This window comes from Salmo salar, chromosome ssa12 (assembly GCF_905237065.1).
Source record: "Salmo salar chromosome ssa12, Ssal_v3.1, whole genome shotgun sequence".
In the NCBI taxonomy this organism is placed as follows: Eukaryota; Metazoa; Chordata; class Actinopteri; order Salmoniformes; family Salmonidae; genus Salmo; species Salmo salar.
In genome coordinates, this window is record NC_059453.1 from 39,324,614 (window position 1) to 39,335,274 (window position 10,661).

At 39.0% G+C, this 10,661-nt stretch overlaps 1 protein-coding gene across 1 annotated transcript; it reads left to right on the top strand.

Annotated features, from left to right (window-relative positions):
- Positions 1–1,388: 1,388 nt before the first annotated feature.
- Positions 1,389–7,038, top strand: LOC106565021 (growth/differentiation factor 5). Its single transcript, XM_014131591.2, has 2 exons — positions 1,389–2,408; positions 4,363–7,038. The coding sequence occupies exons 1-2, from the start codon at positions 1,655–1,657 to the stop codon at positions 5,223–5,225; spliced, it is 1,617 nt and encodes a 538-aa protein (XP_013987066.1). The 5' UTR covers positions 1,389–1,654; the 3' UTR covers positions 5,226–7,038.
- Positions 7,039–10,661: the final 3,623 nt, after the last annotated feature.

Consider the following 10,661-nt stretch of genomic DNA (forward strand, 5'->3'; position numbering starts at 1 on the left):
GTCTGAATACTTATGTAAAAAGGTATCTGTTTTATTTATTATAAATTTGCAAAAAATTCAAAAAAACTGTTTTCGCTTTGTCATTGTGGGTTACTGTATATAGATTGACGAGGGGAAAAAAACTATTGAATCCATTTCAGAATAATGTAATGTAACAAAAGTGGTCTGAAAACTTTGAATGCACTGTAGGTGTAATTTTATATATATTTTTATCATTCCAGTCTATGGCCCTTTTTTCCCTATTGAAATCCATTAGGAGCTCATTTAAATATTGTATAAACGCTATCAAAAATATTTCTCAAGCCATCTAAGTTGGGGCAGTCTGAACAGTTGGAAGTCTGTTTGGTTTTAATAGCTTAAACCGTTTAACCCTTAGTATACAATTTCCATGCCCCGCGGAACTCTGCGGTGAAAGGTGGTAGAGCTAGATCTGTGTTTGTCAGACCATGAGACATCCCGAAAATCTCACAAAAACGTATGTTGCATCCGAACGGTTTGGCCTACAACCTATTATGGCCACTATCGAAAGATGAGACTCACGCGAACACGATGTGGTCCGTTTTTCTCTAGGACACAAGACTTGGTACAGTCTCTTCTGCCAACTTCTGTCTGTAGTGTCAGAACAGTCTGTAGCCCCTGAAGGTCCCAGGTACCAGTTGGAAAAAAATGAATGGAAGTATATGAAGATGGTTTAGTGCCTAAAATAAGAGGATAAATATATGTACACAAATAAATAGCTTCATGATCGTTTTTATATCTCTCAGATACAGGACAGACACATCAGAATAAACTTCCTTTCGTTTTTTTTTACTACCATGTAGTGAATCTGTTACTCAATGCGTTTCTACTGGCTAATAGTAGTAATACCAAATTCAATGTTTCATACAATTCTTTTATATATATTTTGTTTCGATAGGGCTTAGACAGGTTAAGCTCTAGAGCAGGCTGAATAAATAGAATAATAATAAGACTACGTACGACGTGCCTTCAGCCAGCACACCTAATAAGAAGTATGTAAGAAATGTAAAGTTGTGCTTTGCTTTCAGCAAGCACAGCTAATAATATGAGTATGTAAGAAATCTGGTGTTATTCCTTCAGCAAGCATCACCTAATAATACATATGTATGAAATCTAGAGTTGTGCTTTGCTTTCAGCAAGCGCACCTAATTAAACTGGTTAATGTTGGAATTCCTTTTCCAATTCTTGAGTTCAGGTTTGTAGATATTTCAGAGCACCTGCAGGGTTATGTGTGTGAAATATTTTCACTGGAAGGGGTTCAACTTTGAGAGAAAAAAACTGCAGTAGCATTACGCCATTCTTCCCTCTTGGAAAAAATGGGATTTAAACAAGTCTCTGACAAGATATCTAGCAGAACAGTTGGAGTTTAACGAAGTCAAGTATTCCCCTCTAAATGCAAACCTTTTTGGACAACTGTTGGCTATATTGGAAATCAAGACAAGCAACAGGACATTTGCATCACTATGGTACTGAATAGCGGATCTGGGAGTAACGGTTTGCATAGTCTATTTTACCATAGAATACTAAATTCTAGTCCACATTTTCACTATTCCAAACTTGTTCATGTTTACTTATTTCAAACGGGAAAAGCCTGTGCGCATTTCTCCCTGGCAAACATTCAAAGGAAGATCAGAGGATGAAAGTCCTGAAACGTCTCCCTCTTTTATTGGGGTGTTGGACTCTCTTATACCTGGAATTTATCCCAGTGTCACTGAGCCATACCGGGACGGCACAGCGCGCAACCGAGAGCCGAGGCAAGGAGCACGCAGGCGGAGCAGGTAAAGGAGTCAACCCGCGAATCACCTCAACTGCCAGGTCTACAGTAGGAAACTACGGCGTAGCGGGTTGGAAGTCTCCGAGCGCTGCGAGGATCACGCGCATTAGGACAGGACCCCCGCTGATAAAGGGCGAGGCAGCCAAAGCAAAAGCTGTGACATCAGTGTCATCACCACACGGCGTAACGGCGAGTAGTGTTAGTGGAGCTATCAATTTGGGACGCAAGGAGTCTGCGCGCTCTTGGGTACCCGACAGGGATGCTACCAACACAGCTGCTGTGCCTGCTTTCATGGCGTTGAGCGTGCAAACACGCAAAGGCGGAGATACGCCCAGACAGAGCAAAGGAAAGACTTTCCCCAGAGTTGCAACATCAGCACGAACTGGACAGCATAGAGTCGTTGCTGTGCAAAAATACAGCGCTCCGTTAGCCCAAAGGAGTGCCAAAGCAACGGGCAAACTGAGCGACACAGACCTTCCGAAGCACCCATTGGTGACTCCGCACGACTACATGTTGTCACTGTATTGGTCACTATCCACAGGAGAGGTGAACACCAGCGTGTTGCACGAGGCTGGCATGGCCAACACCATCACCAGCTTTGTGGATAAAGGACAAGGTACACTTTTGATGCCATAAACAATGTGTCATTTTTTAAAAATGGTCTCATAATAAAACGTAAAAAAATCTGCATTACTGCTTGCAATGTCACAATGGCGTATACATTATGGATCAATGGTCCAATAAAGTAGCTGTTTATTTCTGCTAAAGAAAATAGAATCATTATGAAGATTGAGGCAAAATTCTGAATATGCTTACTTATCTTTAAATGTAGCATTTAGTTTAACTCTATAAATATAACCACCAAGAGACCAGGTCTCAGAATAAATTGGAGCTGTATGCCTCTGCTCATCAAACCAACCTCTATTAGAGCGGTAAAGTCAAACTAAAGTCAAAGCAAACTTGAAGCTTAAGTCAAAAGGTTCCCTTGCTTGTGGAATGTGGCCCAACATAGGTTACTGGCTGTTTGACATAATACGTTTTTTACCTTGGTCATGGTTCTGTCACACTGTCAGTAGCCATCTGCATAGCCATTCCATCAGTGTTTTGCAGCCTCTAAAGTGTAAATAAATAGACCTTCGGGGTTCAAGTAGGTGGCCTCTATGCAATATTTTTTTTAGTGTGTAAAACTGTTTAAAATGATTAAACGACATTGGTTGAACATTTCTAGCTGCTAAAGATTTACATTTAAAACACTTTTTAATTTGTACTTTATTTGTATAACGTGTCCTCAGCAACTTGTTGGTGACCTTCATATCGGTTGAACCGTTTATGGGACAAATTCACTCACATGTGTATTAAAGTAGTCAAACATGTTATATTGAGTCCCATATCAAGCTTGTGACTATTCAAACATGTTGGATGCATTTTCTGCTTGTTTTGGTTGTTTCAGATCATTTTGTGCCCAATAGAAATGAACGGTAAATAACGTGTCGTATCATTTTGGTGTCACCTTTATTGTAAATAACAGAATGTTCATAAACACTTCTACATTACTGTGGATGCTACCATGATTACAGACAGTCCTGAATAAATTGGGAATAATGATGAGTGAGAACGTTATCATACCCTCCCCAAACGCTGACCTCCCCTGTTATTGTAAAGGTGAGAGGTTAGCATGTCTTTGGGGTATAATATTTGTGCGTCTAACTTTCTCACTCATCATTATTCACGATTCTATCAGGACTATCCGTAATTATGGTAGCATCTACAGCATCCACACAATACATTATTTACCATACATTTCTATTGGGCACAAAATACTCTGAAACACAACCAAAACAAACAGCAAATGCATCCAACAAGTTTGTAGTCTCAAGCTTGATGTAATCATTGCGTACTAGGAATATGGGACCAAATACTAAACTTTTGACTACCTTAACACATTAATTTGTCTCAATAATTTTGGTCCCCTAAAATGGGGGGACTATGTACAAAAAGTGCTGTCATTTCTAAATGGTTCACCTGATATGGATGAAAACATCCTCAACTTAAAGCTGACAGTCTGCACTTTAACCTCAGTCATTGTATCATTTCAAATCCAAAGTGCTGGACCACAGAGCCAAAACAAAAGATGCGTCACCCTCCCAATACTTTTATAGCTCACCGTATTTTTATTATTTTTTATCTCAGGTGGGGTTCCTAAACCCACAGGTCACTCCACATTGACATAGAGAACGGGTGGAGAATTGGCTATCTTTTGTATTGTTCCAGTGATGTTTGGTCCACTCTTAGCAAATGCCATATTACGCAATGGTAGGTCCACTGCTAAACAGCTGCAGGTCGACATTAATTGTCTGATTATTCTTCAATGTGGTCTGTAGTCTGCAAATGTCAGGTTTTAATGTACTTTCGAACGCGTACTGTTCCTGGATGAAAATCCTGGCTTTCATTTGTATATGGCCATACCAAAAACAAAGTGTGTGTTATCTGAGAAATGTTACCTCCTGTGTTACCTGAGAAGCCACATTAGCACATTTTATTCTTACCCTTGACTCTGTCACCTTTTACAGATGACCGTCTTCTCCAGCTGAGAAGACAGAAGTATAACTTCAACATCAGTTCCCTGGAGAAGGAGGGGTTACTGGGTGCCGAGCTGCGCATTCTCAGGAAAAGACTGGCCGACCCACGCAAAGCACTTTCTACTGGCAGAGTTTTCTGCCTGAAGCTTTTCACCTGTGCAGCAGGTAAGCAGAAAGCTACACTGCTCCAAACTCGAACCATCGAGGACAACAATACACCCAAATGGGAAGTGTTTGACATTTGGAAACTATTCAAGAATTTCCACAACACCGTCCAGCTTTGTTTCGAGCTGGAGGCCTTGGAACGAGGCCACCCGGTGGACCTCAAGGCAATGGGCTTCAGTCGTCTGGGCAGGCAGACCAAAGAGAAAGCTTTTTTCCTCGTGTTCGGACGCACCAAGAAACGGGACTTGTTCTACAGCGAGATCAAAGCCCGGTCGGGCCACGACAACAAGACTGTGTATGAGTACCTGTTCACCCAGCGGCGTATGCGCCGAGCCCCCACCACCCGTGGCAAGAAACTGGCCAAGAACCCCAAGCCTCGTTGCCACAGGAAGCAGCTACATGTCAACTTCAAGGAGATGGGTTGGGATGATTGGATCATTGCCCCACTGGAGTATGAGGCCTACCACTGCGACGGGGTGTGCGACTTCCCCATCCGCTCACACCTCGAGCCCACCAACCACGCCATCATCCAGACGCTCATGAACTCCATGGACCCTGACTCGACTCCACCCACCTGCTGCGTGCCCACTCGCCTCAGCCCAATCAGCATCCTCTACATTGACTCAGCCAATAATGTGGTTTACAAACAGTACGAGGACATGGTGGTGGAGTCCTGTGGCTGCAGGTAGCAATGGACAAAAGATTCACCTGAGACCTTTGTTTTATAGTTCAGCCAGAACCCTGCAAGTCAATGGGACTGAGTTTTATTTTTGGAGTAAACAGATTGGTTAATAGTTGTTAGGGAAATACACTTTGAAAGCAACTGACATGAAACTAATAACACAAATCACTTCCTGAGACCTTATTTTATGAGGAGGTTAAGGAATAATAATGTACATATCCAATGATGATTTGGCAAGAGATTTGAAACTGTTTAACTAAATTGATCTTCCCAATCCATGCTATTTTCACATCGTATGAACTGATGTAAATGTTTGCTTTTCATAGTGATGCACAAAAATGTCGTTGACTTTACTGGTCAAAGATTGAACACACTGCTCATTGTTAGTTTAGGATCAAGGAAACGATTTCTTGTATCACAGGCCATTTAATGTATCGCATTGTTATGTTAAAAGTTGCATTGCTTTGAACTGCTGTTCCATGACGTCACTTGTTGGATACCTTCACACCTATCGCACTGCCCCTTGTAAAGTACTTGAACCTTTGGATGAGAACATCTGCGTGCATTCATGTCAAAACGTCTTGTTTCTCTTGGACCAATATGATGTAGCCTAACCAGTTCCTTTAATCAAAATCTGCACATGCCAACGGTATTGCCACATCTCAAACTGAACTGGTGGGGTTTGGGGAAAGGTCATAAATGGTTTGTTGCAACACCAAAATAATATCTAACAGCTTACAAATCCCATTGAAGCATAAAAGCCCATTGATGAAATGTCAACGATACCTTGAATTTAACACATGTAAGGCATTGTCACCTTCCATTGAGTTGTTTGTATTCATACAGTGCCTTTGGAAGTGTATTTTGATACAGATACTTTAAAGGTACTGTAATATTGTATCTGTCCACTGTTCCAGATTTCTATGAAATATTTACCATTACAAAATATATTTAACAGAAGGATGTTAAATCTGCTTTTCTCTATGCTCCTGCTTGGCCTTAGTATAAACAGATGAGTTTGGACGTATACCGCTTTAAAAAAGCTGATTTGCCAGCTCAGCCAATGAGACGCTCATACACTTGGATATTGAAATTCGCTACCAACTCCACCTGCAGTCTGGACTTTAATTCTTTACCGAAGGCTACTGCCTGTAGTCAAATAGTAGGCTTTGGATGGATTCAGGATTTTAAACACACGATGGAACTACTACACTTTACTATAACAGCAATAAATGCAGACGGATTATTTTACAAGCATGATTCATTTCTGTTCATTGCTTTGTCACCATTCCTGATATTTTTGTTGTTAGCTAGCTACTAGCTAGACAACAAGTCGTGATTGGTAGGAGCTAAGCTAGCTAGGTAAATAACTGCTGCTACATATATTAGTCAACAGGTTCTCTTGACATCCAACTTTTAGTTCTAAACCACAAAATGTAAAATAGAAGTGAATGGTGAGCTGGTTGTTGTGTGGAGGATCTGCATTGGCTAGCCATTTAGCTAATCTATCCTCGATAGCTAACGTTGGCATGCTAGTTTACTGCTTCTAAACAGCCAGCAGGACAAATGGTTTGTTTCAAAAACATGTTTGAAATGGGGGTTTTACTGAGTGGGTTTTCTATCATTTATGCATTGATCATGACTACAAGTAAAGGATAAGTCAACATATTCTGTTTGGTCATACCCAAATAATATGAGCTTTTAAAAATGTTCACTGGACAGTTTCTTTAAGATGTAAACTTCAAATACATTTAAAAAATATATATTATTCTGATTTTGAATTAAATGAACCTGTTTGTAAATAAATGTAGCTCATGAGTTTGTGGAAATGTTAGTAACTGAAATTCATTGTGAATAAAATGCATTTCTTTGAAGTTGCCTTTTAAGTGTTTACATAACACACCAAGCTTAGCCTACAAATAATGATGCAGTAACATTTATTTATAGAATGCAATTGTATTCCAGCAGCAGTTACAATCAATAAGGTTGTTTGGGCACCTGAAATAATGTCCCTTCACAGCACTGCTTGGGTCTGAAATTACATTTAAAAACATTGATAGCAGACCTAAGCACACATTTCCACACATGGAGCCAGGAAAGGGATATGCAAGTGACTGATCTAAAGCTTATATTATACATTGACAGGTTTCTAGTGATTTAATGTATGAGAATTGAAAATAACAAAAAAAACAATTCACTTGAATTGAATGAATTTAGACATGCAGTAAACAGTACATTCATCTATAGTCCAACCTCTAATTGGATTATGCTTTATGAACTATGTCAAGTTTCCTATATGAGGGTAGAAATGTGTGCTTTAAGCAGAAACATGAATTGCTTACTGGATCAGGTTGTTGTAACTATTTGTGGCCTGCGATTGTGGCAAAGTGTCAAACTGTATCCTATTGAACAGGATCAAGTTGTTTTGAAGAGAAAGTTATTGTGCTTCGCAAAGTAATCATAAACATCCGTGCCATCGTTACATTTATATTTTAGTCATTTAGCAGACGCTCTTATCCAGAGCAACTTACAGTAGTGAATGCATACATTTCATACATTTTTTCTCCGTACTGGTCCCCTGTGGGAATCGAACCCACAACCCCTGGCGTTGCAAACACCATGCTCTACCAACTGAGCCACATATTTTAGAGTAACTTAATTGAACGCATTGTTAATTACAAGTCCATTACACTGTTTAACACTGATATTTTGGGAAATCTTACAAAAGCGTGTAGGACAACCCTGGAATGACAGTTCCTGAGAAGATCATGTTTATAGACTTGTGGCTTTGTCCAGGGTAACTGTTTCTTGTCCTAAAGGTATTTTCAGAAGTTAGCATTTTTGTTGGTTTTACTATCAAATCTGTCTAGGCTTCCCTGACCGATGTTTAACATTCAGTCTTGAATTTCCTTGACAGATGTAGGAATTTTTATGACAATAGCTGCAAAAGGAAAACAGACAAGTTTCTGGCATTGAGTATGACACCTTCACAGTAAATTGGCCAGTGTTAATCTTTCAGTGTACCATCTCTATTAACATTTCACCATTCTGTGGTGTAAAATAACCCCCAGTGTTGGTGTTAATAATAACAGTTATTGTTTTTCACTGTGAAGAGTAAAAGGGCGGAGTCGGTTATGCGGAGCAGCGGGACACTGGCAAAAGTGATGAGGGAGGAGCACCCTTCTCAAGTCGAACAGTAATCTGAACCACACTAACACTTTTTTTTGCTATTAAGTCAATCTATTCAAGTCAACTAAATGTGCAAAATGTGTTGATTTGACAAATCATGTAAAGTTAGACTTCAACTCAACAAAAGCTGTAAACATAAAAAATCAGTTCAGTTACCAAATAATTAGCTCAGACAACTTTAAAATCAGAACTAGTAAGCCAAATAAACTAAAACAAGATCCTAGTTGTGTTGACAAACCATGACATGTTATAATAACTACAAGTCGTTACATTGTCTTAACGTATAAAATCAAGTTGAATCAGCTATGAACTATGTGGTCCCTCAACTTTCAAATTAGATCCAATAAGTAAAATGAACTAAATGAAGACAACAGTTGTCTTGACTTTAAATGTCAAGTCAGGATAACTACAAATCTGTACATTAATGTAACTTACAAGATTAAGTTAAATCAGCTAAGACCGTGTTCATTTAACTTTTAAATCAGAACCAAGAAGTCAAATCAGTGGTCTGTGCAACTGCATCCGGTGCACATGTACTGTTGTGTGGGTTTGAGTCTGGCTTTGAACTTCTTAATTATTGCCCTAATAGTGTACCTATTGTTTAGTAGTGGAAAACATTTTTTTATTTTTAGAATTTGTGTTTTTGCCTTTCCACATTGTGATTGATGAAAAATGCATATTCCATGCGTGTTACCTTATTTGTATACCCTAATTAAAGGGAGCCATGGAAGGCCACAATACAGTTCCTTTTTCCATAAGTAAGAATCCCTATGGGGTGCCAACAGTTGTCACAATTGTCATTTTGTTGATAGGCTTGTTTCAAATGGAATTTGATTGGTGCAACTTTGTTGGCGGGACTTCCCCCATATTCCTTGCAGCCAATAAATTAATTTCTAGGTTACATGCAATATCTAATTTTATCATTTCTGACACCAATGCAGCAAATTTTAAAGAATATAACAGCAATAAATGCAGACGGATTATTTTACAAGCATGATTCATTTCTGTTCATTGCTATGTCACTATTCCTGATATTTTTGTTGTTAGCTAGCTACACAACAAGTCGTGATTGGTAGGAGCTAAGCTAGCTAGGTAAATAACTGCTGCTACATATATTAGTCAACAACAGGTTCTCTTGACATCCAACTTTTAGTTCTAAACCACAAAATGTAAAATAGAAGTGAATAGCATGAACTGTGTCAATTGTACGGGCAATTGGTTCATATTGTTTTAGCTGAGGTTTATACTGTATGAAGGTCTACACATGTGTAACTAAGGCCAAGCTGCTTTCCTAGCAAGTAGGCCTATTGTTTATTCCAGTAAGACTAACTGTAAGTCGCTCTGGATAAGAGTGTCTGCTAACTGAGTAAACTGTAGGAGAATGATTTACATATACTATCTCTATGCATGTATTAGCGATACTAATATTGGGCCTAAGCTTTTATGGCTAGCCATTAACCATTTGTGTTTGGTGAGGCCAATGTAGTGAAAGTAATGTGTAATGTTACAAATGGTTAAAAGAGATTAACTACAACAACAAAAAAACACTTGGAATGCATCAGATCACCTATCCCATTGTGTAGTGTTGATATAGATCAAACTTAATTTGGTTTAGCACTTGCTCCTTGTAATTCTAGTAATCAATCAATTATTAAACAAAAGTGTATAATGTTTACAATCAAACATATTTTTCTTTACTTTAGCCTTGTCGTGCTAGCACAATTTATTTTAGAACTCAGTGGTAATTTCAGGAAGTGGTCTGATCAAGACCATGCTCTGGCAGCTCCTCTACTGCATTCAACAGCTTCCAAGCAGGAGTGAGTAGCTTGGCTAAAGATGAGTATCTCCTTTAAAACAATACAAGCACTAGCATGTTATAGACCTACACGGTAAAAATATTTATTGGGTAAGATAACAAGTGCCATTTTTTAAAATAATGATAACTTTTCAGCACAAGTATAGCGAGGACATTAGCCACTTACATGCTAGCTTGCTGGTTAGCACCGCACAAACTACATGTTAAAATGGTCATTTGGTTACATTTAGAAAGAAAAACAGATATTTGGCTACGTTTGGCAAATAGTATTTTACTATCAGTTTAAAAATCGGATTACTTGTGCAATTCTGCTACATGTACTGTAGTATAATTGTAGCTAAGCTTGCTGTTATTAAATAGGACCGCTCTAGCCAGCAGCACACTTGACGCCAACTTGCAGACATGCTGACTAACTTGTCATTTGTTTGATAACCTGTA